This window comes from Leptonotus elevatus, chromosome 14 (genome assembly GCF_054856555.1).
Source record: "Leptonotus elevatus isolate MCC_2025b chromosome 14, RoL_Lele_1.0, whole genome shotgun sequence".
Taxonomy (NCBI): domain Eukaryota; kingdom Metazoa; phylum Chordata; class Actinopteri; order Syngnathiformes; family Syngnathidae; genus Leptonotus; species Leptonotus elevatus.
In genome coordinates this window covers 12,148,734-12,175,877 of record NC_141252.1, presented here as the reverse complement: position 1 = coordinate 12,175,877, position 27,144 = coordinate 12,148,734, and the positions used below count along the sequence as shown (strand labels likewise).

The window sequence follows — 27,144 nt, the reverse complement described above, 5'->3', positions numbered from 1 at the left end:
TTTTTAGGAGTGTCAAAATTAGTGTGTTAATTTCCTTCCTAACCTTTTTTTAACGCGCAATTAATGACCGCCCCTTACTTGGAAAGCCTGTACTGTGTGAATTTGCAATGCAAAAGACACGTCCACTTCCAAATTTAGCAGTAAGATATTCAATAATAATGCATATATTTGTGGAGACTGTGTTCAAGTTGTATTTTACAATTTTAAAAATGTGCAGAATTTTGCAAGTTACTTCATGTTAAAAATTAGATAGCTCCTAATATGAAAAGAAAAAAGCACTGAGCTGTCACCAATGTCTTACAAATGCAATTATGCCATCTAGTGGCAGAAAAATGACCTCAACGCAAATTATATCACACTTGTTTTTTTACAGTACAGTACATCTTCTTAAATGTAACTCACTTTTATGAATTATTATGAAATTACTGTATCAATGACTAAAAGATGCAGCCATATTTCTATTAGTTTAACATTTGTTTCTCCCCCATTTAGTATGGGAACTTAAAAAAAATGATTGTACATTTTATTGTACATTTAGAACAGATATCAATTTTACGATTAATTAATTATGATTAAAAAAATTAATCGCCTGACACCCCTATATATATTTTTTTTAATTAATATATATATATTTTTTATCTTAGTATATTGCACTGTAGCCTAGTTCATAATTTTTTTGATAGTAACAAATGGGTATATTTCAAAGGGCAGGTACTGTATTGACATTACAGCATGCAGATGTACTTAATGTTTTGCCCATAGACTGTACAGTAAGACATCCTGATCCTGCTTTAACAAGTCTCCTTCTTAACATAAACCCCAATTAACAGGATCACAGAGATGTGAATTCACCTTATAACAGCTTCCACGGTGCAAACGAGCTCCTCTGCCCCGCACTCGCGGGTGTTGATCGGAGGAGGCGAAGTCTGGTACAGATGGGTCTCCGCCGCAGCCCCCACCTCGCTACTGTGGTGGTTGACATGGCAACGCTTGCAATAGCGGACAGGCCGGTTACCATGGCGCCCACAGCAACCGGCCGAGAAGCAGGTGACCACAGCCCTCCTGACGTGAGAGCTACAGTTCTGAGAAGACACGGGGACAAGTCATAAGAGTGAAAGACGCACTGTAATTTCCATTCCCGCTTAACGATGTTACATTCATCCCATGACAAGCTTCTTCTAAGTTTCAAAATGATACATGCATTTGTTGAGAAACATTCATCCCTACACATCTGCTGGGATTTGTGAAAAGAAAAATCTTTTTGCATCCCCAGTGTCTCAGGCTTCTAAAAATAAAAAGCATGGCACGAGGGAACCATCCTAATCTGATCAGCCTGTAATCTTCTGCCATTTAGAGGGATGCAGCGCTGCCTATCAAATTAACATATTTGTCCTCAGATAGTGACGTCCCTCATTCAATCATCCATCTTTCAGCAGTGCCGCACGCCTGATGTTACATTTGGAAATGCTCGCGGTATTTTTAAAGATTTGGGAATGCTGGTGTGCTCACGATGGCCGATGTGACACGCAATGAGCGGAAGGAAAGATGACTCAATTAATAATGAAAGCTCCGGTGTAAATCCAGGTGGGAGTTGAAAGGGCTTTCTGAGATGAGTGGAGCAAAGCCTGCTGCAAAGGGGAGAGGATGTGGATTAAATGTTCTGGACAAACTAGGTGGAGGCCGACCGTTTCTATTGACAACGTAAGGTTGCTACGCCCGATTGGAATCCTGGAGATCATCTAACATTCATTATTCTTTCAGGTGTCTCTGAGGGGGCCATTAGGGAGAAATCACTTCAAGATTTTAAGATTTGTTTTTTTGTTTTTTTAAGTGACTCCTCCTGCTCCACCAGCACAGATGTAGTTATTTATCATGACCAAAATTTATGTTAAAGTTAATTTTTATTCAATTAATTGATATACTGAAAATGTCAGGTTTTTACTGTACATTTTGATAATAATTCATATGCCTGAGCTTTTCCAGGAAAGGGTAACTGCATGTTTCAAAAGGTTTATGGGGTTGCTTTGAACAAAATGTCCAAATTTTAGGGTTTGTTTTGTGCAAAATAACCCAAAAAGTGTGGTCAAATTGACCCAAACAGTGGATTGGTCCCCTTTTGCCACAAATTGGGTCATTTTTGACTCAACTGTAATTCATTCTAAGAATTGAGTTCTACAATGCTTCAGAGGTTTATGAATGAAATAGGATGACACTCACACATATCCACTGACTATCCAAATTGACCAAAATCACATTACACTACCTGCGCTAATACTTAGATATGGTTCCAAGCAGGTAAAAGGTTTAGTCTGCTTTCAGCCACCAAATTATTGTATAAATAATAATAATAATAACCAGACTTACACCAGCAGAAAACTCAAGATTACCCAGTTTTTATACTCAAAGGCAGCTGTTCTGTCTAAATATGCATGTTTCAGTGAATTGGGCTATGCAGCTCTAAATTTTCATTTATTTGCATATATTTGAAATCCTCTTACCTTCTTTTGACAAATGGCCGAAATTTCAGCTGTAAATCAAAATAAGAAAATTATTTTCATAACCAACAAGAAAAAATGCATAATGTGCATCTTTTAAAGTAGTAGTGAGGAATCAAAAGACAATTCTAATATTAATACAACCTCAGAAGAACTGTATTAAAAAGCCCAAAAGCATATAACCCCAAAATGCTCATAAAAGATGAGTACAATTAAAAAAAAAAAATGTTTTAAGATTTTTTCATAAACTTAGTAATGGACTTCATATTGCCCAGTTTAAAAATTCGCCTCAAATAAGAAAAAAAGTCCCAACCCCTGCTTTAAAGGATCACGTGTGACAATTTCTACACATTTATTGAGGATCTTCAAATAGATGACTTATTGCACTATTATGTATTTAAAATCAATATTAGGAACGCTCACCTTGAGGCAGAAGAACGTCAACAAGCCATTCTGCATGGTCTCTGAAAAGGTGGGAACAATGTGGAAACTACGTTTGTTTATATATATATATATATATATATATATATATATATATATATATATATATATATATATATATATATATATATATATATATATAATTTTTTTAATATATATTTTTTATGTGATTAGTGACTGCTTAGGTCCCATACCACAGTTTTTTTTTTGTTTGTTTTTTAATTAATAACCTGTGATGTCATTTTATCAGGTTTGCGAGATCATTTGGATTGGAAATGCCAAGATGCCCATTTTTAAGTTATTACAACTGGCATCTTCAACGAAAAGTTGTTTTGAATAATATCCTTGTGATTTGTTTTTAAAAGCCTATTACCATTAGAAATCAGATTCTTGTGCACACAAAAAAAACTCTGAGATATTATCTTAAGGCAATATCAGCCTGGCCTATGAGGAAGCGTTGCATACCCGGCTATTCGCTGGCTGCACTCCTCGCATATGTAAAGAGGAGGTGGCTTGTCTCCCAGGGCAACCGAAAGAGTGGGATCTATACACATCTGCAAAAGAAAAGTGGTTTAAAATCATGGATGCTTGATCAATGGTATGTAAACACAACTATACACTATGGTATATTTTCTACAGATATCCCTCGAACAGCCCAAACGGCAACGGTACAGTACAGTACAGCAAATAAATACTGTCACACTACAACCAGTCTCTCCATGCCTTGATGTGAATGGCTTCCTGCATATGGTACACTCTGCTCCCTTGCAACCTGTGCTTGGCATATAGTGCACTGTGAATTAATGTTCCCCGCACCTCCATCCCCAAGGGCTACGTGGGGTCACCACTTCCAATTAAGCCTAGCCCTCCCCTCCCCCCAACAGCTCCAAGTAATTGAAATCCATCTCCTGTCCCTGCTCCTGCTCACACTCTATTTGTCCATTTTGAGCATGGCTGCATGGAGGCAGACCAAGCAAATAAAAGAGAGCAACAGACAGCAGAGGCAGTAGCGATGCTGATATCATTACAGCTGCCTGGATGTGCGCTGATTTATTTACCGTGGGGCTCACAAAAGCAAACACGCTGATGTGTGTGCTTGAACAATATGCAGCATGCCACATGCAGTCCCTGTAAAGTTCATGTGTGAATTTTGCAACCCGGAACAGTCAGGCTAACCCCCTCCCCCCTCCCCCCAAAAAAACACTCAAAATAATAGAAATACATTTAAGGCACATCTTGACTTGGGTCACCTTGACTGCAGGTTTATTGATGGCATTGTGGCACTCAATATGTTGACAGTGAATGGGGTTCCAGGCTGTTAGGAATAAACAGCAGAAGAGAAAATGGAGAGCTTTGGTTAGTTCAAGGACAGATAGAGCCGAGAGATGAAATCTAAAAATGATCTGACCAGTGTACTGCAGCCCTCGGTATTCACTGATGGCTCCTGGTGGTTTCAGGTTGGGCCAGTAATGAAATAGCATCTGCACTGCTGGAGGCTTGACTTGGGATGGGCCATACGATATGACGTAAAGAAGGTCCTGCACACAATAATGCACACACAAGTTAAAACCAACAAGAGCTGTGACAAAAATTCTAATTTAAAAAGATGGTCTGAGTGGTATTAAGATAACAATATTTTTGTAATTGGACAATTGTTTTCTTTGTTAAGGCTATAAATCAATTCCTAAAGCTCATATGTTCTCATTAGCTTATTTGCTAATTGTGGTGCTAGCGCTAGCTACGGGATATTTAGCTTGGAGCCTATTATGGGAAACAGGGAGAAATAGGCCTACTTAAAATTTGCTCTTGAAAATTATTGAAACAAACTCAATGAGAGGTGGCGAAATACTGAAGAAGATATTGCTTGTACCGTAACTTGGGTACATTTAGCGGTTTCCTTTGGATTTTACTTATTACAATAATGTTAGCTTAGGACAAACTTAGCATCCTGTTATCTTATAATTTGCACACATGCATGGTACTGGTTTAATTTTACTAGAAAAGCTATCCAATCTATTTGATTTTGAACTCTGGAATTTGGTATATAGGCTACTGTATTATTATTATTATTATTATTATTATTATTATTATTATTATTATTATTATTATTATTATTATTATTATTATTATTATTATTATTATTTTACATATCAATTGTAGATCTGAATATTCCAGAATACAGTTGATATATTAATTAAAGGGAGTAACAGATAAGTTTAGGCTTTCCTACTGCGTTTTGAACATGAAAATTACGAGGTACGACTATATAAATAAGGTAGATGCAATTAATTGCATTTTTATTCATTTCAATGAGAATTATTACATCGGTTTGCAAACGTTTTCGGTTTGAAAACAGGTTCACAAAACAAATGACATTTGTGTCTACTGCGTACGTGGGCAATTTATTAGTATTACGCACATATATTAAGTTTGCGTTTATTGCTTCCATTCTTTAACTATGTATGTTTTTTTCCGTAAGTGACTGTATCATATTTTCCCAATATTGTACTTTTAAAAAAAATTCTACGTTTTAAAATAAATAGATAAATACAACTTTTATGTGATTAAGCAAGTTTTACACTTTCATAAACATGATTCAAATTGTAATTAGAGTTAAAATAAAATAGAAATACCTTCCAAACTTCTTGTTTGTGCTTCATCAGACACTCCAGCAACTGACAGTGATAAACTGGAAAAGAGCAGGGGTACCAATGATTTCATTCATTCTTTTACATACACTATATGGACAAAAGTATTGGAATACAGCTTTTATGTTTAAGTCTCATTTGGAGTAGACTGCTTAGTTCCGTGTGAATCTTAATTCATTTAGATAACAAGACATTTTGGACTATTTACAGCATTTGCAGTGTTTGGAGATGGCCCGTTTCCTGTGTTCATTGCGCAAAACAAGGTCCACAAAGGTCTGCTCGGAAGAGTTTGGTGAGGAGGAACGTACCTCCACATCATTTGAGATGAACTAGATTGGTATTTGTGAGCTAGGTGCACCAATACTTTTGTCCATAATTTATTCATATTAACACACCAAGGTCAGAAAACATGGCAGATTACCTGGATTTGTAGTGTACTGCATTGCTATCATTAGCATTGAGGAAGCAGACAGATTAACATAGGCTGGGACTCCCCCCTCCCTCCGGGTGGATCCCACTGCATTTGAGAGACAGAAGAGTGCTAACAACGTGATTTACTTGATTTTATGGTATTAGCTTTATTTTTGTAATTTTGTACAGGTACCGTGTGTTGATTTTCCTGTCAAAAGTCCATTTGGGAGTCCATTTCTACAATGTACTTTAAGGTACAATACCACATAAGGCAAATTGTTGAACTCCAAGTGTGTGTAACGCCTTTGATGAACGCCAAAAAGGTGTGAAAAGTGTCGAGGGAGGTACAGACACAGGTTACCACCCCTGTGACAAGTCATTGTGGACATTGACATAAGTGGAAACTCCAAAGCCAACCATAAGTCTGCTTCCATTTTTTTAGGTATCATTCTATCCTAATTAACTGTCATCCAAGTGCAAAACAGGTTAACTGATGTACAATAGCACTCAAATAAATACGAAATGATACAGTCAAGCGAACAAAGCAGAAGGGTGTTAAGTCAATTATACGTAGATCACTGTCATTAAAGTGTTTAAATAAATGAACAATTAATTACAGTATGTATTCACCCATCCGTATTTTAGTGGAGCAGACCGTACATTTCAGTTGTATTTAAAAAAAATTAAGTACAATATATTTCCATCTACACTTTAAGAACCGTTTTGTTTATTGATTTTTATTGAGGTACAATTTGTATTTAACATTTGCCTGTGCAAAAGATTTTAATTAAATCATTATTTAAAAACAAGTTTTTTTGCTTTCATATATTTCATTTCTCATTTATTTCATTCTGTTTTTAAATGAAAGGGGGCAGAAAAAAAGTTAAACATAACATCTGCCCCTAATTAAAACAAAATGAATGACATATTTAAGTGCTGTGACCCGTGTTTAAACTGTGCATAATGTTACATTGGCTTAAAATAATATTAAACTTACTTTTTCTGAACAAAATCTGCCTTGTTTTGGTGGTCACATAGGGTCATTATGCTACTGTATTTTAATGTTGGTCATAATTGTGGTATCTGGAGAGCTCAGTAGTTGTTTTTTTTAGGTGTTGGTGTAAGATGTTTGAGAGTTACTGCTTTAGAATCGGTGCCATGAACTAATTTTATGTTCAACTTTTGAGACAGAAAATATGAGTTGGCTTCCAAGTTACATTAATTCAGAGTTTCCCTCTTCTGAAGATAGACAGCATTTTGGACTCCTATGCTTCATATTGTTGCTCCATCACAGTATGCTCATATGTGAATATATGAACTTAATTAGGACATACTTACATATGGCCATGGGGAGGAAAGAGGTGCTGAGGTACTCAATGATGTCTTTGTGGAGGAAAGGGGGAAATGTGGCTAAAGTGGAGATCATAGTATAGGGCAAAGTGCTGAGAATATCATCACTGAGAAAGGGCAGAAGGCAAGTTGTAGTGTAAAATATGGACTGGCCCAAATCTGATGAGAAAGAAGAGAAGCAAAAAAAAAAAAAAGACAAAGAGAGATACACAGACACTCATTCAATAAGCTGTACATACAGTACTCACATACTGTATGCAGCCACAATGCTAAAAACCTTAACTACATTTCATCATTTATCAGTACAGCAATGAAAAAAAGAACAATTGGAATATGGTCTTTCTGAAAAGCTGCTAAAAGTAAAGTTTGCGTTCAAGAAAAGTGGAGCATTCTAGTCAAGGTGATGGGATTTCATGCTTTCTAGCTTTCTTTAACAAGGGTCAAATATTCATGAGAAAAAAAAGCACTGGCTGTAGAAAGAAAACTGGCAATCATTCCCTGGTATACTAACAATGTCAAACTTTGCTTTACAGTATGCATACGTTTTCCATTTAGCGTAATGTACTTTCACATGAGCATAAACATTTCCTCCCACTGCACATAACAAACATGCAGTCGAATATGATGCACAGAAGAGAAGGCCTATGGCTGGTGTGTCCAATGGCTTATGAACGATTAGGTTGACAGGATCCAGCGTGCTCCCAATCACCCCATGCATCCCTCAAGATCCTCAGCGGGACTTCTCTCCGTCCCGTTACAAAAGAGGCCAAAAAAGCGGAAGTGGCTTCATGCAGGCCAGACGGCTCGAGGGGGAGGATGATGATGACAAACAGTGGTGCACTGGGGCCTTGACTCACCATGCTGACCGTGCTGCAGCAGGGGCACCAGGTCAAGCAGGGTCACGAGGGTCACATAGAGGCCCTGATAGTCCAGAGAGGGGTACTCTGAGAGCTGAGCGTCCCGACTCTGCTGCCCCTGCCCCCCGCGGTCTGACGGGGCATCGCGCAGAACGCTGTAAAGGAGGGAGCGAGTAACTGTAGGGTTGATGGAACTGACTTGTGGTCTTAGAGATGGGGTGAGTGGGAATGGCACAGGAAAAAGACACATGGTCATGGGCACGGCCAATTTGGAAGCTTCCTGGTTCTCCTTCCTGCCTGTGCGGGACAGAATGCTGCTCCGGGGTGGGAGGGGGAGGGGGAGGGGGGAGGGGAGGGGAAGGTAACAAGGGAAAAAAAGAGACAACAAAGACACAAAAAAACAGCACATTACATTGAAATGGCACTACAGAGACAGCGTAAATAGAAAAAAACAAACCCAGATAAACCCCACATAGGATGCAGTGTCTCACTATTTGACTGTGTTGCCCTGCTCGGTCTATTCACAGTGACTTCAATTCAATTGGTCATGATTTGTCAAAAACTAAAAGCAAAAAAATATGAGCACATACTGCGATGATCACTGCATCTCATGCGTATCTGGTGACAAGGAGCAAAAATATAAAAAATGGCATGTTTTCAGTGGCAACCCCATACTTCTCCAAATAAAAGAGACAGAGCAAACGTCTGTCCCTTGCGACGGCGACCATGCAAAAAGGCCAATGTGCGGGAGTGGAATTTGTGGGGAGGGAGGAAAAAAAGAAAAAAAAAGAAATTTCCTTGTCTTTAGTAGGGCTGTCAAGGATGGGAGTGACACCAAATTGGCTTAGGGAAAATACAGAGGTGACACTTTTGAAACATGCTTCAGCCAGTAATAAACATGTGTGTGAGGTTAGATCAAGTGCTCCTATTTCACAGCACATGTTTATTGCACCAGAGAAATAATGTCCGTATGCATACAATATGATACTGCACCAGTATCATCGGGAGAAATAATGAGATCCAACAGGCATATGGATTCAGGTTTCTAAAATAAATGCCACTAGTCTACGGTAGAGGAGAAACTAGAATGACAAAGGAATAGGTTGTATCAAGGGGGATGACTGGTAACAATTATGTTTGTGAGCTAATGCAGGATGGACAATTGTGTTTGCTGTCCCCTGGGGAAAGGTGGTGGACATATCGCATCTTAAGGGGGAAAAAAAAATTAAAAACTTGTCGGGTTGAGTGTGGAGCATCTAGGGTGGAGGAGGGGGGAGGGGGCCAGAGAGCATTGCTCTTTTACTGCACATTATATGAAGAACTACAGCTGTTCTATTGGCAAGGAATTGAATCCAGATTATAAAGGCTGATGCATCTTTGTTAAAAGGCCACTTTGGTAAAAGCAACATTTGGATAGTAAGTCAGAATGGGGGAATAATTGACACTTTTTACACATTAAATGTTTGAGCTTTAACAGCAGAACGCAACATTTTATGACTTATCACCTCAAAGTTGGTAAGTCGCATACAGTGGATGTCGAAAGTAAACACACCCCTATAAAAAATTTGAATATTTTTCTGATGGAAAAAAGCAAAAACAAAAAAACCAAACTCTTTTATTTAGGGGAAACAAGTTAATAATAACCAGTATGATTCAATTAGAAAATTAAAAAAATTAAAATAAATGTGGGAAATATAAAACATAAAATGAGACAAAAATGAAAAGGAAAAAAAAAAGCATTCCAAGAAATTATGATTTTTGCATTTTATTTATTCTTTATTATTTTGAGTATTTGCTATATTTGTCCACATGTACTTGCAAAAGTGTTAATATGTAAAAATTTGAAGGTAGCTTTTGTCCGCAGCTCTCTTCAGGTCAACGATCCCCATATATGATTTTTTTTTCAGTTCTCCGCTGGACCACTTTTAATTGAGTTTTTTTTTTTAAAGAAAGAAAGAAAGAAAAGGAGGGTTATTGTCCCGTTTTTTAAACCAGAAAAATCTCTTATTTTAACAGGGGTGCGTTCACTGCATCCACTGTACATCTTTGTTACAGAATCAAGTCAATACACAAACTTTACCTCTGACTTTTTCACTGCCCATTTCTCATTTACAGAATACAGTACATCATTGAATTGAACCATGAACAACACACAGACACACTCGCACGCATACACTGGACTGGTACACGCGGACACAGACATTCTGCGTGTGTCTACACACACAAAAAAGTACAAACATATACACATAAAACACATGTAGAAATGCACTGGTACAGACACGTGACATTGACTGTCAAACCCTAAACTGTCAATTAATAAATAACTGACTATGTGTTGCAATAATTTAAAATATAATATAAAAATGGTCAGATATTACTAAAAGAAAAAAAATATTTATATTTTTTCATTATTATTATTATTATTATTATTTTTTTATGTATCTGCATCTGGGAAAAATAATGTGAGTATGAAACTTTTTCCTGGAGCCCATATAATAATGAGCAGGATGAAGCTTGCTGGAAAAAAGTTTTTTTTTTTTATACTTTTCTCACTTAATATGACATTGTCGCTTAAGACAGGCTGTCATGGTTTCAGCATCTATTCTGCTATAATATGTCAAGACTGCACAAGTTTCTCTGTGGAGTCATGTGCAGAAATATCCTGTCATTTGATGAGGAACAAAAAACTGTGAGATTCAGCGTATCTAAAATGGCTGCCCACTCGGCCTGCACTGGAGGAGGATGTTTGTCCTCCGTCTTCCACGGCACCCGTGGGAGCGGGCTGACCCCACAAGTGTAGATCAGCCCTCCGTAGGCCCCTCAGGGAGGGCCACGCCAGGGAAGCGTTCATCCAGCAACTGACCACTGAATCAATAAACATTCTGAAGCTCCACCTCAGCTGTTTTCACATTTAAAGTACTTTTGAGAGCTATGGTGGTCGGCTTCCTTCATTTTTCTCATTCAGTATTTGTTTTATTTGTGAGATGGTGTAAAAAAAATTATAAAAAAGTGTCACAAAAACACTATGCTACAAAAAATATATATATATATATTTAATCTGACCATGTAGAAGTCTAAATATCAGACATTTTGAAATGTGTTACCTGTTGGTTCCAGAGCAGTGTACTTACCTGAGTAGGGTTTGAGAAAAGTATTTCAGTGTGTTTGCAATGTCAGTTCCGGAGGGCACAGGATAAATATTGTGTTGCACGCGGTTGTGATACTCTTGCAAGTATCGTATCTTAGAAGCAACTATAGACAAAATAAAGAGCAGAGTGACAAGCAGATTAACAATTTGAGACACAAACATTGATGTTTACAAAAATACAGTTTGAGTTAAAATGTGATACTGCATGTCTCTCCCATCCATGTAACACAGATGTTCCAGTTACAAAATTAAACAGAGGCCATGATTACAATACCCTCTGGCCCTCTTCAAGTGACCTTTTTAAGCTATTTCTATGAGGTCACAAGAAGCCCAAGGGGCGGCGGTTACCTAATGCTTATAAGAGTCAACGTGCTAAAGGATGGTCAAGTCCCAAGGCAAGAACATTTATCCATCCATATATCAATTTTCTACCTATCCAGGGTCAGGTCGCGGGGGCAGCAGCTTTAGCAAGGAAGCCCAGCATTCCCTCTCCCTAGCCACTTCGTCCAGCCCTTCCGGGGAAATCACTAGGCGTTCCCAGGACACGCCGGGAGAAGTTGTCTCTCCAGCGTGTCCTGGGTTGTCCCCAAAGCCTCTTCATGGTGGGACGTGTCCAGAACATCTCACCAGGGAGGCGACCAGGAAGCAGCCTGATAAATTGCCCAAGCCCATGGTTGCCCGTGCCAACCAAGATCCCTCAAGGGCAACCAACTATCCAATTATCTTTCAATTGAGCAATGATGTTCAGCACTGTACAATGCAAAAGTCTTGGGACACCACTATTGTTGTTTTAATGATCATTTGAAACATACTGGAAATGGAGCTAACTTCAGAAAAAGGCAGACAATGCCCTTCACTGGTCGCCAGTCAATTACAGGGCATATTTGTTGATAGACAACAATTCCCACTCACATTCACACTGTCAGTGAGTGAGAACTGAACCCACCTGCCTACACTGAAGACACTGCGTGAACCACCATGGTTAGCGACTAAACGGCAGTTGACAATTGATGCACAAATGTAAGGGTTGCTCACATAAATACAAAACATTTTAGTCTGTTTTAGCTTCTAGATAATTTATCTTACAGTATATGGTCATTGTAGCAATGCTAAAACCACAAATCTGATGGCATACTTACTTTTATACCATATTGTAGCTACTGTAGTATATCTGCTGGTGTGAAATAATTACAATATGACGGATTATCATTTGGTCACGAATCAAGTTGTATCTACTGTATAGTACATGTGCCCTGTGGGCCTGAGCTGCAGATAATCAAATGGGATAGGCTTCTGCTCAACTGTGACCGTGAACATGATATGTGGTAGAAAAATGAATGGCTAATGGCTTAACAAACCTTTTTTTTTTCTTGAAAATGTATTGCTTTGGTGATGGCTGACACCAACAATGTATAAAGTCACTTATTTATTGTGTTTTACACAAAAATACATAAAGTAGAAACCATATTTATTTTAATTTTTTGAAATATTTTAAAGCTTTGTGATTAATATTAATGTTGTTACTGTTTGTTTAATAAAACGACCGAAAGTGCACTGGCGGCTGTCTATCCTTGATAACTTGTCGGGGCATTACAATACATTCTAACTAGCAGTGGTAAGCTATATTAAATTAGCTAACAAGGTTTATGTAGTCAGCTCGTAGATGTCCTGTACTGTAAACGCCCTTGCGAGTCTGATCGCCGCTAAATCCTACAATATAGTGAAACATTTGTGACATACATGTGTTGTACATATATTGTTTAAAAATACACGATACAGTGAGACTGCCGCAATTTAACAGTGATATGGTGAGGGATGACTTCAAATACAGTACAAAATTCAAAGGGGAACACAAATTTCTTCCTTGTTCTCCAATAATACCACCCTATCTTCCTCCTCCTCTTCCTCCTCACTGCTACTAGCATGAGTGGGGTCACCCAAGCCCTCTGCTCCTATTTGGTGTACTGTAGTCTGTAATTATGTTTTGTTAAAATATATCTGCATCTATTGGAAATTATATTGGAATTAGGGATTTTTTTTTTAAATAAAATAGACCAGTCATTCAGTAGTTGTCCAGAATTTCCCAATTGTCACCATGCCCCTGATGTTTATCTTGTTCAAGACCACAGGTGAGTTGGAGCCTATCCATGTGGGCGAGAGGTGGCGTACACTCTGGATTGGCTGCCAGTCAATTGTGGCACATATAGACAAACTAATTATTACTGATTTTACAATGCACAGTCCAACATGTTTCATATTACAGTGATTTCCTTGCTTATTGATAGCTTTAATACTTTCTCTCTAGTTTACAACCGATTAACTTTTCTTATCAAGCATCTAGTCAGATCGATCGGACGCTATATGCATATACTAATCATAGTCCTATACGGGGCATGCATTTGTGTGCTAACTGTATTAGAAAGTGTTTTTGTAGGCATCTTTAATTTGGCAACAACGGTATTCAGGCACTATCATACCATATTTTAGCCTACTTGATTACAGATAAAATGATCAATCTGTTTAGCATTTTGATTCCTATAATGAAAAATAACAATAAACAGAAATGGCACAAGCACACACACGACACAACAACTTTTCAACCCTAAAACAAGTTTGAGACAATCCACGCCTTGTAAATGACTAATGGCTGGCTCAGAGTGAGTGTGAGGAGAGCACTCAGGATTAATACAGGTTGTTTTTCCACCTGTTCACAGGCAACAACGGGGGGAAGCCTGTCACCAGCCTGATCCCAGCATATTAATGAGCAATCTTCATGCCACCATATTGCTATTGGGGGAAAAAATCCACCGAATCGACCTTGACAGTAGCGTCTCGAATTGATTTGCCCGCATTTATGTTGAATTTGTCAAATTAGCTGTCAGTTAAAAAGCTATGCAAACGTTCGACGGACTTGTCTTAAGATGCAAAGAAATGCGGAGGAGGAGTGAGGAAGGAGGGGACACACGAACACAAACGTGCGCACACGGACACACACAGACACATCGAGTCCTCCAGCCTTCCTCTGCAGTAAGAACGTGTTGCAAGCTGCCTTGGCAACCGAGCTCTCATCATCACCAAGGACAGCTCCCATCGTCCTCTCTCTCAAACAAAAAAATAAAAATAAAAATAAATATATAGAAACATATAAACATACATATATATATACTCACACTGCTCTGCCTTGGTAGACATTGCGGAGACACTTGTGGATACATAAAAGCCACGCTGTCAATTTAATTTGGATATTTTTTGCACCCTCTTCAGTGTTCTGTTTGTCCCTCACTGGTGGAAAAGTGAACACTCTCTCTCTCTCTCCCTCTCTCTCTCCCTCTCTCTCTCTCTCTCTCTCTCTCCCTCTCTCTCTCTCTTTCTCTCAGCTTGATCGTACCACTGCGCGCAAAGGATTTGTGCACTATTTCGGTTCTCTCGTTCTCTGCGCGATGCTTTCAGTCATATTAAAATAGCGAGACTTAATTCAGCAAATTGTTATTGTTTGGATAAGAATAACTACATGCCTTCCATGGAAGGGAAAAAAAGGACGGAAGAAGCTTGTTGTGCAGATGCTGCAAACAAGCACACCTTTCCAAATGGACTCACCCTGCTTTGACAAATTGCCTTTCAGGAAATCGAACGTCGCCTTGAAAAAAAATTCAAATAATCCCACAAGACAAATTCTCAAATTTTTTAACCTTTATTATTTTCCTTTTTCTTTTTTAACTTATGTCTTCTGCATACAGGAGGCAAACGTGCAACAGATGACTGGCAACTTGGCACAATAATATATTTTTTTATAATATATAACATGTTTTTGATAGTTTTTTTTTAACCATTAGTGCTCCTACATTATTGATCTCAGAAATAATTGGGTTTTATGTACATATATCAAAGAGATGTTAAATTTCAATTTATGTGCTGCAGAATGAGGCTTAAAGTACAACATAAACAGACTTGAGGGTTTTACCATAGCACTGACTGAGAGCCAAGGATTTTTTGGAGTATTTCCATCTCATATCCAGCTGATGAGAAGCAACATCCTGTCACTACATGTGGGGAGAAAACATTACATGCTACTGTTATGCAAAAAAAGATTATACAGCAAATAAATACAGACACACTAAGATAACGTAAGATACTTGTTTATTATTGCGATTTCCAGTAGTGTACAACCGGCCTTCATTATATTAAAAGTTTATTTGAATAGGCATATATTACGTTTTTGGCTATAGCCAACAACTTAAATCTTAGAATTATAATTGCAATAATTGTAAGAGCAAAACCTTAGGCTATACTTGATACATCTATTGTAATGTTGTAGCCTATTGGTGTTTTCACATCACAATATTTGATCATCAACATTTTTGTACATCTTTAGCCTTCTTGTGTTGTGAAAAAAGATGATTTATTTCACCACCGATCAAGAAGTCCATCTGTCTTCGATCATACATTTGTGGACTACTAAGAATGGGAAACCAGGTAGAAATCAACACATCTGTGTTTGAAAATGTTACACAAATTTAAGTTTGATATTAAGTTGTTCTTGTAGCTCACAAATACAGTTCCCTGGCATTAACGATGCTGCAATTGAAAGTTGGAAACAGTAATTCCATACAAAAATAAAATACTAAATACACATTTATAATATTTCAATTTTTGCTGGATACAGGGGTACATTAATTCACAATGATCAACTGGTGAACTGATGGTGCTCTTATTGTTTATACGACCAATTTTTTTTTAAATACAAAGAACCAATTGCTCGTGCATCATGTGTGACAAAAATAACCCCAAACATTAAGAGAAGTACAATGTGTTGGTTAAAAAAAAAAAAGGAATGTTATCTAAGGGCCAAGTCAGTGGCCTGATCTGAACTTAGCTGAGCTTTTCAATTACTAAAGACAAGAAAGCAGAAAATATATGTGTCTGCAGTGAATGGCTGGAAAATTAGAATTTGGTGAAGTCCAAGCGCTCCAGACTTCAGTCAATCTATTTAAAACTAAAGATTTATTTAAGTGTAACTGTTTATATTAAAATCACATCACAATGTCCAAATACTGAGCCCCTGATGAAGGTAATCTGTATGAAATAGCTGAACATAATTGAAACATTTTAAATGAGGGCTTCAAACACACAATGATTGTCTTATTTATATTTATTTGTATTTGTTTTACTTGTATAGGCGCAAAATCATAATAACTCTTAAATTGTCCAAATACTTCTGGGCCTAATCACTAGAAGCTCCACAGTCATGGTGTCGTGCAGATGTTTCCTTCCGGTAGTGTGGAAGATGGTGCAAGATCCATCCAGCTGGAGCCAGCAGAGTCACGGCAAACACACATAAGACGAACACAGATTGCTGTGAAGAAGTCAATTAAAAAAAAAAAGAACATTTTCACTTAAGTAGAGTCCATGTCATGAGTTAAACACCTTCCCGAAGGATAACAATACATGCCTAATAGTTTTAACAGGCCTGAATACAGCACGTCAATTTCACCGATTCCTCGAGTTACATTCCCACATTCACTTTCCAATCTTAATACTTTCGCTCATGCCACGTCACTCCTGAATATTGCTAACATGGACCAGGCATGTGGACGTCCCTGAGGACAGATCAACGCATTTATTGTGGCATAAACAAGCGGCCGCTCTGTTTCACTTCCATCAGTATCTCTTAGCCTTCAACTAACTTATGGATAAGAAATTAATAAAACATCTCCTCTGCTCTGCTCGTGAGCTGGGAAGCACACTTCGCTTGACTTCCTTGCATCGCGGACCATAAAGTGCTCTATGACAGACTGATTTTGTTTGGATGACAACTTTAAATTTGTTTACCACCAAAGTAATATCTGCTTAAACAACAATAGTGTGAGTCCTACCACTGGCCCGATCTTGTCCTTAGGTGGCTTGTGCTGGATGATTGACCTGTGATCCTGCTGGAAGGTTTTCATCACTTTGGAGCTCCTTAGTGAACATGCCTTAAGAGCGGAGAACATCTTCTTTGCTCGGCTCGACTTGGGACAAAGTGTTGCTCTTGACATTCTTCCCCACTTCCCGTGAGATTATGAAGACACACTTTGATGAAATTCCCAACCCTCATCCTGGGAGGAGTCAATTCCACAGCCTTGTGTAAATAAATATACAGGCCAATTTCTCATCAAGACAAGATGAGGACATAGGATAAGATGATAAGAATAAATAAATAGAATAAGGTCAGAAATGGTCATGTTAGACTACACTTAAAAACAACATTGATATTGGGATCAAATGTTTCCTGATTTGTTTGAGTAAATGTCTATTAATCATGATATGATTTTTCTTGTGAGCGTGTCGTCATTATGAGAAAAAAAAATCGGAATCAGTTTTATTGGTCAAAGACACAAGGAATTTGTCTCCAGTAGTTGGGCCTAGAGCCATTAAGCAATAAAAGTAACCAGTAGTGCGATACTGATCAACAAGAAAATTGTCAAATTGGGTGTATCAAACTTTTCATAAATGTAATATCAAAACCCCACATGAAAATTAAAATGGAGGGATATATTTTTGATATCTATGATTTTTATTATTTTTTTAACAGTAAATCAGCCCTCTGGACTAACTCGTGCAGCAAGAAAGCAACTGCTATAATTCTGGATCATAATCAGATTTGGAATTTAGTATAATTGTATTGTGATTATAAAACAGTAAAAGTATTTTATCTATAAAATTCAGTAATTCTCATAAGATGGATTGACCTTGGAGTTAATATTTTACCTATACAGTATTGTGTGTCTTCTATTGCCCTCAACAGGACATCAGATGAACTACAGCCCATTGCAATAAATGACGTGGCTATTAACATGTCGTCTACTAAATTAAAAACCTAACGTAAGGGTGTAAGAAAAGGTCTAGGTCTGATATAAAAAATATATTTCAAACTCAAACTCACAATGTTGCCCTTGAATGTGGGACTTCTCATCACTTCAGCACATATACGAAGAGAATGAGATCCTGCAGCATTTGCATGGCGTCCATACATTTGAGAAAAGGCAAGAGTTGCGGCATCTCAACGCATGGCTTCTTCACCATGACAACGCATCTGCTCACAATGCTGTGAGCATCCAACAGTTCCTGTCAGAAAAGAAAATCGCTGGGCTGAAGCAACCTGGCCTCACCCGACCTGGGTCTGTGTGATTTATTTCCTCTTTCCCACGATAAATGGATTAAGGGAACCCATTTTGAAGCCCTGGATGACATCAAGATGGTCATGATGATGGAGCTGCGGAGGACCACGGAATAATCCTTCAATAAGTGCATGAAGTTGTGGTAGAAAAAACTGGGGAAGTGTGTTACACTCGAATGAGGATTATCTGTACTTGGAAGGAGATAACTTGTATTTTGTAATCTTGCTGTTAGCAGTATGCATGCTTCTAATTTTAAGGTTAAAGCTTACACTTGTTTTAAATGATAGAATGTAAGGGTTTGTCATAAGAATGCATGATTATTGCTCAGTGTCACTAATTTCCATAAGCACAATTATTTGTACTGTATTTTAATTATATACGTAGCACTGTAACCAATGTATGCTATAAAGACAGTATGTCCAGTGTTGAGCGCATTGCATTGTTACACAACTGGTCGCGAGAGGGCGCTCGTCACTGTATTTTTGCCCAACCTGCGCGAGTTCTTTGGTCCTGACAGCGTACTGGCCCGTCACTAGTCGACGTTGATGGGTCTGTCAAGTGGACCAGAATATAAGGAACAAAGAGAATTTCCATAATAAGAGTAACGCAAACGACGTAGCAGTAACCTTCCCTCCACAAATTTTGCCATAATTCGCTGTATTAATTCTCCGAAGAGACTTATGTAATTCATATTTGAAACAATTATGATTCATAGGCCTAACTTTTCTACCAATCAAACACGATGCATAGGTGACAACGCTTTAGTTTGAAAGTCACAACCGGAAGCTGTATGTGATGTTAATGGCGAACTCGAAGGAGGGCAGCACTGGGCCATAACAACCACCCAAGAAGGCGTTGAGCTACTACGAAGGAAATACGGTGGCAAAACTGAGAACAAAACCCATCCAAGATTGTTTTTTAGTCGCGGTTAACGTCGGCGGTCCACCCGAAAGTCGTTCCAAGTGGAACCGGAGTGCTCACTGGCGATCAAATGCGGACGCTGACGTCGAGTCGTGCGTAACGAGCGGAGTTGGAAAAAGAAGGTGTTGAGCTGCAATTTTTTTTTCTCTCCCTATGCCAGGGACAACTTGAGTCGTAGTGCTGCATTTTTCATAAGAGGCGAGACGAAGATAAAGATACCAGCCATCAACGACTACCACTCCCTCTGGTAACATTTACATATTATTTGTCTTGTAACGGTTACATGGCATCGCGCTCGTGGTATCAAATCGCTGTTTGCGAGGAGCGAAGTAGATAGCTTACCTTTAGCCTCCTGCTCGAGATATGCTACTAATAACACGAAAGCGGTCGGGGGAGCCCTTTCTTTCGTTGGCGGCGTTTCCCAACAACTCTTCCGAATTCGAGCCAGCTTGCCGACTCGAGGCGCTTGGCTTTTGCCGTTAAAGCACTTTGAAGCGAGGAATCCGCTGAGAAGCCTTAGACCCCCCCCTTCATCCGCCTCCTCCTCACCCTAACAGTAGCCCACCGAGCGATACTAGCTCAGCGTTGACGTTAAGCTAACAAAGCCACAGCGAACCATTGGAATCAATATACACCTACTAATTGGTTATAATCTTTTTGGAGTCAATTGCTTTATCATTGTCGTAGCACAGTTGAGCTTTGAGGGTCAAGCTACGTGTTGCTCTGCTTTCCCTAAACTGAGGGCTGTTAACATAATTTATGATCTGATTGATGCAGATAACAGTTTATTGCTATATTATAGTGTTACTTTTTTCCCTTTTATTTTTATTTTTTTACAACTGCCAGGTCACGTTGGTAGTTATTTCATTATAGGATTAATGTTTTCCTTAAGTAATGTGCCTTTGCCAGCATGAATGGTATAAAATGTAAGGCCCAGGGGCCAAATCTGGCCCATTGTGACATTTTATGTGGCCCGCCAAGCTTGCCTCAATTTTTTCTTTACTTCTCAAGTATTCATGAACGTGATAATATCCAATTGTCATATACTGGGGTGAGTGTTATGGTTCCCAGGCAGGAAATATACAATAAGGAACAAAATTGTAATCGCATTGTATTGTAATCGCACACCTATGCCATGTCAACAAGGGTATGGGTAAAGCCCATTTCTCACTGAGGGGTGAATGTTTCCAATTGGTGGCATAGGCAAACTCGGTCCTCGAGGGGCGGGAGTCCTGCAGGTTTTGACGGTTTCCCTCTTCGAACACAAGCTGATTCCATTAAACAGGATCGTTATCAGGGTTATGCAGAGCTTGCTGATGAGCTGTTCATATATCAGCTGTGTTGGAGAAGGGAAACATCCAAAATCTGTAGGACTCCGGCCCTCGGGGACCCAGTGTGCCCACCCCTGGCCTAGAGTTTTAATGGTTTTGCTCGTTGCAAGTGTTCAAAATGTCCTTGCAACAAGGAAAAACATTAGGACTGTTTAGAGAACGTTTCGAAAACGTTGCGACCTTCAGCACCTTGAAATCAACACTCGCTGCTGTCGTAAATGTTGACCCCTCAGTTGCATATGGGGCTTAAGTATTCAGTGTCAGCAAACGTTTTGCGTTTTTACTTTTTAGGTTCTGTCCACACGTAACTTGCATTTTGGTACCCCAAGTACAATGGATCATTTTTGAAACCAGGTTCCAGAATAACTACATTTGCCGCTACTGTTGCGTGTGTACAACACATCTTTCCTGAGTCAATGATGTGTTTGTCCTAGTTCTCACATGCACCACCACCACCGACGTCAACAATAACAACGGTGGACAGGATACCGTGTTGTTTGTCTAGGCGGTGCTATAAGCTTTCATTCCAAAGCAGAAATTCTACCTCGTTGTCAGTCCACACAAATGTCTTCTTTCTTGTTCGCTTCAAATTCCCCGCCATCCACACACTTCTTATTCTGTTTCTGGTGGCCTCCTGTGGCACCATTACAGCGCCACATCAGGCCTGGCATATATGCTCCAGTGTTTCGGCATCTGTTTGTGGGCATACACGTTTCCTGGAACAAATTTGTGTTTGCTGGAAACTTTTTTTAAATGAAAACAAAGTATGTCTGCTCTGTTTCTGTGCAAACATGCACCTTTCCTAAAACAAAAATATGTTGCTTTATTTTAAATATGACATCTGTTCCTGTTTACGCAAGAGAAAAGCATCTTGTTCTCTTACTGTACCCATTGTGAACCGAACAGTGAGTTTGAAACCAATGTACGCGCCGAACTGTTATTTTTGGTGCCGTTCCACCCCTTTGTGGTATAATCATCCCCCTGATGGCTACCATAGCTACAATGTGGCCTATGATGAAAACGCATTTGACGCCCCTTTCTCAACGTCGTCGTGAATAATTTTTTCCGTGTTGGTGTCAACTTCTGCTCGATGTGTGACTGGTGCTGTCATCCATGTAAAGTGGCGTGAATCCCAGAGCGTGCGCACACTGGATAATCCTGTGACTAAACTCAACATTCAGCATGTACTGGAGGATAAAGCCGTTAGAATGTTTGTTGAGGCGGAAAGGTGCTTTTAAATGACATGTCAATATGGCGGTTCTCCTTTTGAGCAGGTTGAGGATTTGAGTCAGCGGTCTCCAGCCATACAATGACATGTCATTATCGGAGTGACATGCACTCAGAAGTCCATGACTGGCATAAAAGCCTGTGTTTGCTTGCAAGTACTTGCCCCGGAGCGAGTCAGACTTTGGCCCGACTGATATTCTGTGGTTGTGCAACAAGGCCTAAACAAGATACATTGACATTTCACTTACAAGAAGCATGCATTGTCTTTTGGAGCTGTCTGTCATCCCTTGGACATTGGCTGGCAGACTGTTTGTGCAGTCATTAGAGTAAGTCTTTTCTCCTCGTGGTTTGCAAAGTCACCAAGGCTGAATGGTGTATGGCATGGTTAAAGTCATACCATTCAAATTTTTTGGCCCTCAAGTGGCACAATTCACCAATAGAAAAAGCCGCATGGAATCAGATATCCTTAGATCGGAATCAGGCCTCTTCCAAATGTGGATACAAATGTGATACATATCAAATATCTGCCAATGCGAGCACAGCATAAGTGGACAGATCCAAAATACCCTGTTAATGCCAACATGACCATGTCGACAAAATACCCCCGTTACCCTGCTGCGTCACGGTTCATCTTTCGCAGCCGTGCTGTACTGTATTGTTGGAATTTTTAATTGATAGTTTTTTATTCAAGTCCAAATTTACAGTTGTGTACCATCAGTGTTAGTAATTATGAGTAAACAAAACACATATCTTAAACTAAAATTAAATACAAATTCTCATTAATAAAATAAAATAAAAAAGTTAAAAGCAGAATGCCTTAGATAACTAATTGAAACTACATTTTACGCCTTCGCAGCCTCTAATGTGTTGCTGCGTGCGTCTCTCTGAGCCATGGCACACCTCTTGCACAGAGCTTAATGTACCAGTGGAGAGCTTCGAACATTTTTGCTGTCCCCTGCTGCAATTACACAGATTTCGTAGTAAATTTTGGCCATAAACCAAATTGTGAACTAAGATTTCACTTTCGTTTGTTCTGGTAACCTTCACATTTTGTTCTCCGCTGTGGACAATTTATTTTCCTTATTTAATGATTGACACACCTTTCACTTTTAATGTGCCATTATTAGACCATATTAATTCACCTGTGCTTTTACTGTGATTTAGATTGATCACGGGGTGTGTTTATTTATATAGGTGCATTTGTATATAGCATCAATCGGCGTATTTAGCTGGCGTCAGGCCCACAACAACTGTTGAATGTGCACTTGCATTGCCACACATTAAATCAATTTAAGTCAGGTTTTTATCCATATTTGGAAGAGGCCTGATTTTGATTTGAGGATATTCAATTTCATGTGCTTATTTTCTCTCATTTGAATTGTGCCCCCCAAAAATGGTGTCACTTGAACCGTGTGTCAATCTATCTTTGGAGTCAAAGCATCAGGTGCCTTTTATGAATGGCACACTAAGAACAAGCTCTAAACAATTTTGTGCGTAGACTCTGAGTGACAGAACATCATGAGATCCAGTCGACAGTCTGAAAGGAAATCAGCTGACAAAATCCGCATGTGTAGTGGTGCTTGACCCAGTGTAATCCACGGGCTGCCCACCATGAGTCATCGCTCTGGACACATTGTATTTGCTTGTCTCTCATGTCTGTGTGTGCGTTGTTTATTCTAGCCGCTTCTAATTCCTCCCGTTTCCTGTATCTCTAATGACGACGGATCCTACCATCAGGCAGATGGCCCAATTCGCCGGTATACTGAATGACCTAATTGGCAAATGCAGCCCTGAGATACATAATCTCTTCTGCTTGAATTAAATGTCAAGATGCATTATTTGTTGTAAATAATCATTTTCAGACTCAGTCAATGGTAAATGGTACTTCATTTACACTTATATAGTGCTTTTCCACCTTACAAGGGCCCTCAAAGTGATTTACCTTTTGACTACTCATTCACCTCCTGATGGCGCAGCATCAGGAGCAACTGGGTGTTCACTATCATGCTCAATGATACTTCTACATGGTCACAATGGCCTGGGATCGAACCCACGACCTCAGGGTTGCGAGACGACCACTCTACCGCTGACTCGCACCGCCCCCGAGTGAAATTAGATAACTTCCCGTAGAACCCTTGATCCTTAACTATGTCATCAGGGAGGCTTATTATTCTTTTTCTTTTACTGTGGAATGAGGGCAGACGTTGGTATAGGAAGGTCACAGTGACAGAATTGTGGTTTCCGCTTACAGCTGCACTGCTTATTACGATCCTTTCAGGGTGCCTATGATTGTATCAAATATCCAGCAGTCTATAATCTCCGAAAAATAAGCTTTGTTCGTATCTATTTTGGTATGGTAGAGGTGGTGTAGTCATCTTTTAATTTTCAAAAAAGTGAATACAACATTTGCTTATTGATCGGTAGCGCCAACAGATCTCCCGTTCTGCTAACGATTAGTTTTTTTTTTTATGAATACTGTCAAATGATCATCAACACAGACATAGTGTTCCGAGTAGGGAGGACGGAATATAACAACTTTCATGGTTGTCGTCTTTATCACTTGTATCAATCTGTAGTGACCTAAAAAGAACACACTTTCAAAGTGATGCTCACTGAGCTGAAATCTTGCACAGAATCTGCCATTGTTTGTGACATCTGTATGAATCCAATGCTTTGTATTGACTCCAGAGGCTATTTTTTCCCCAAGTAACTTTGCTTGAATATGTGAATGATTGTTTATCTGTGTTCCCTGTGATTGGCTGACGGTCAATTCCAGTTACTGACAACGCCTTTTGCTCAAAGTCATCTGGGAGAGACTCCAGCTCAACCCCGACCCTAGTGAGGATAAGCGGTATAGAGCTCAGGATCATTCAACTTTAGAAGTTCCACAGTGGTTATTCACATTAATTCAAATGTGGTCAAAGGGGATCACCTGAATTAGGTCAGATTTGAAATCCCAACGACTGCTGAAATTTGGAAATTGCAGCTAAGGAAGAAGACCCGGAAACATACCTTTTGGTCTGGTCGGGAAAATCCACATAAATGATTAATATACGTGACATGGGTCCGATTTAAATAATACATCAATCGTGTCCTTTGTATGGAATTGTTCAGTTGAAGAGTGGCTCATTTTAATTGAAAGGATTCGGAGGAGTGCAGTGAGGTGAGTGCCTAGAAAGGTTGCATATGTCCAAGTGTGTATAAAAGGGATTTGTGGAGGGGGGCAGGTAGTGTCTGCTGTCACCTCTCATTAGGGACGTGTAGTCCAGCGCTGCCTACCCCCAACACCTCCACTCCTCTATGCCACTGCCCTCGTCTCGCTCCGAGTCAGGGCTCAGCACAGCGACAACACTGTTTCAGTCTTGAATGCAGGAAAAGCGTCTTAATTCTCAGCTTAATAGAACATGTCAGGGGGTGCTTTTTGTTTAATGGTGTGAGCCAGCTCCTGTGAAGAACAGGAGCTGTGCTCGATGGCGCTTTAACATTTCGTCTGCACTGCAGTGCAAATTAAATTTGCTTCACTCGTTCGTGCGAGTTAAAGATGGCCGTGTTGAATAGTTGTTGGTTGCTTTGTTTTATCCTCCTTTGAGAATCCCCACCCCCTTTTGTAAACAATATGTATATCTCACGGGGGTTCCTCTCATCTCCTCCATATTCAAATTCAGTTTCTAATTTTGTCCAAATGAATTCCCTGTGCAGATATATAAAGAAAGCCTAATGAAAAAAAGATCAACCAATGTTTTTGTCGGAGCCTTCCACTGTGACTGCATGTTAAATAGTGTGAAGAAAGAAAGCAGTGAGCACCTTCCCCAGTTGGACGCTCTGTACGTGATTGGCGGCTCCACAAGCGCTGACGCCGTGTGTAATTGCTATGGCAGTCAGAGAGAAAACACATCCTCCATCAGCAAAGTTCTCGATTTAGTCTCATTGAGGAACACTTTTAATTATATCTGTCTGTTGACAGTAATTATGTTTGTAATGAAATCTACTTGGCCAACGTCCCAGATGATCCAAATGCCATTAAAATTGAAGCAGGAGTCGTAAATTAACCGATAATTGGGCCTAGCAGTAAAAATAGGTGATGACAACCGTTAGCAGTTAGCAAAACATGTTGCAACCAGGTGTGTGATATGGACGAAAAAAGTATATCATACAAGTAGTTCTATATCCAGATACCGATATTATTTTTCCTTAAAATGTAAATTATTGGCGTTTTTCTCTGATATTTTCTCAGTTTATTTTATATACCAATATTCTATAGACCTACACAATAAAATAAAAGATAAATACAAATAAAATAATGCACAAATATACGATGTCCAAATGGATACCATGGAAAACATCTGGTAGTATAAACACTTTTCAAGGAATGTAGTTAAGTGCAAATAATTTGAATAAATACAACACAGTTGCTCCAGTAACATTCAAGTATGCCTACCATTTATTCAAGTAAATGAACTGTTTCAGAGGTTGGTTGTTAGGAACACAGGATTGCAAGCTTGTTCTGTAGGCCTGACTGCCATGTATCAGTCTGAACATACGAAGTTGTGTGGATGGAGTTTGTTTACAAGTAGATAGAAGAATACTGTGTTGGCTCCATTTTCTGAATTGTGAATGAAAAAAGAAATCCTGACCGGTGCAAGCATATTCTTTAGCGAAGGAAAATAAACTACAGCAGTCCACAAGCCAGTGGTTGGGGATCTCTGACAGATGTCATCTGTTGTTTGTAAATTGGTGCTATGAAATTACTAAAAATGATTTTTATGGTTTGAAAAGATTTCAACATTATACATTGACAATTAAAAAAAACATTAAATAAATGGTTTAAAGTTGAATTTGGATCGTCATTGCCACAAAAGCAACCATTTTGAGAAGAGGCAGCCAGCAAAGTGCTGGCATTTTGCTGCAAGATCTATTGTACAATGTCCAATAACACTGGATCCCAGTCTGCTCTTATTTATGATTAATTAAAAATAGATTTTCAGTAAAGCCCTAATAAACATAACTCATATGTTATGACCACTAGCAGCTGTCTGTTCTCCTTGTTCATAGTAGAATGTCTACTGTTGAGAAATATGATAACATGCTTTGAGGGGAATGTTTGTTTTAAGGTAATCCAATTATTACCGCCCAACAAACCAAAAGACACCACATGCAG

The 27,144-nt window shown here is 39.1% G+C and overlaps 2 protein-coding genes and 1 pseudogene across 6 annotated transcripts in view; 1 reads left to right on the top strand and 2 right to left on the bottom strand.

The window, feature by feature from the left end:
- unc79 (unc-79 homolog, NALCN channel complex subunit) overlaps positions 1-14,661 on the bottom strand; it is a 43,376-nt gene extending 28,715 nt beyond the window's left edge. For all 3 annotated transcript variants that reach the window (XM_086094574.1, XM_086094575.1, XM_086094577.1), the window contains exons 1-12: positions 14,521-14,661; positions 11,334-11,454; positions 8,203-8,516; positions 7,334-7,504; positions 6,006-6,101; positions 5,570-5,625; positions 4,345-4,474; positions 4,187-4,251; positions 3,402-3,490; positions 2,919-2,959; positions 2,499-2,527; positions 853-1,082 (exon numbers count right to left, since the gene is read on the bottom strand). In XM_086094574.1, the coding sequence (XP_085950700.1) occupies positions 853-1,082; positions 2,499-2,527; positions 2,919-2,959; positions 3,402-3,490; positions 4,187-4,251; positions 4,345-4,474; positions 5,570-5,625; positions 6,006-6,101; positions 7,334-7,504; positions 8,203-8,516; positions 11,334-11,454; positions 14,521-14,542 (1,364 nt within the window). In that variant the 5' untranslated portion in view covers positions 14,543-14,661. The remainder of the gene's footprint in view (positions 1-852; positions 1,083-2,498; positions 2,528-2,918; positions 2,960-3,401; positions 3,491-4,186; positions 4,252-4,344; positions 4,475-5,569; positions 5,626-6,005; positions 6,102-7,333; positions 7,505-8,202; positions 8,517-11,333; positions 11,455-14,520) is intronic.
- Positions 14,662-16,481: 1,820 nt separating this feature from the next.
- On the bottom strand, positions 16,482-21,651 carry LOC147163007 (uncharacterized; annotated as a pseudogene). Its single transcript, XR_015097116.1, has 4 exons — positions 21,648-21,651; positions 19,778-19,934; positions 17,224-17,497; positions 16,482-16,703 (listed from the first exon to the last, which is right to left on the bottom strand). The product of XR_015097116.1 is annotated as an uncharacterized LOC147163007 (transcript).
- The window catches only part of btbd7 (BTB (POZ) domain containing 7), a 27,407-nt gene continuing 19,557 nt past the window's right edge, over positions 19,295-27,144 (top strand). The window contains exon 1 of one of the 2 annotated variants that reach the window (XM_086094817.1): positions 19,295-19,675. The gene's annotated coding sequence lies outside the window, so the exon portion shown is untranslated. The remainder of the gene's footprint in view (positions 19,676-27,144) is intronic. The other variant, XM_086094818.1, reaches the window with a different exon arrangement.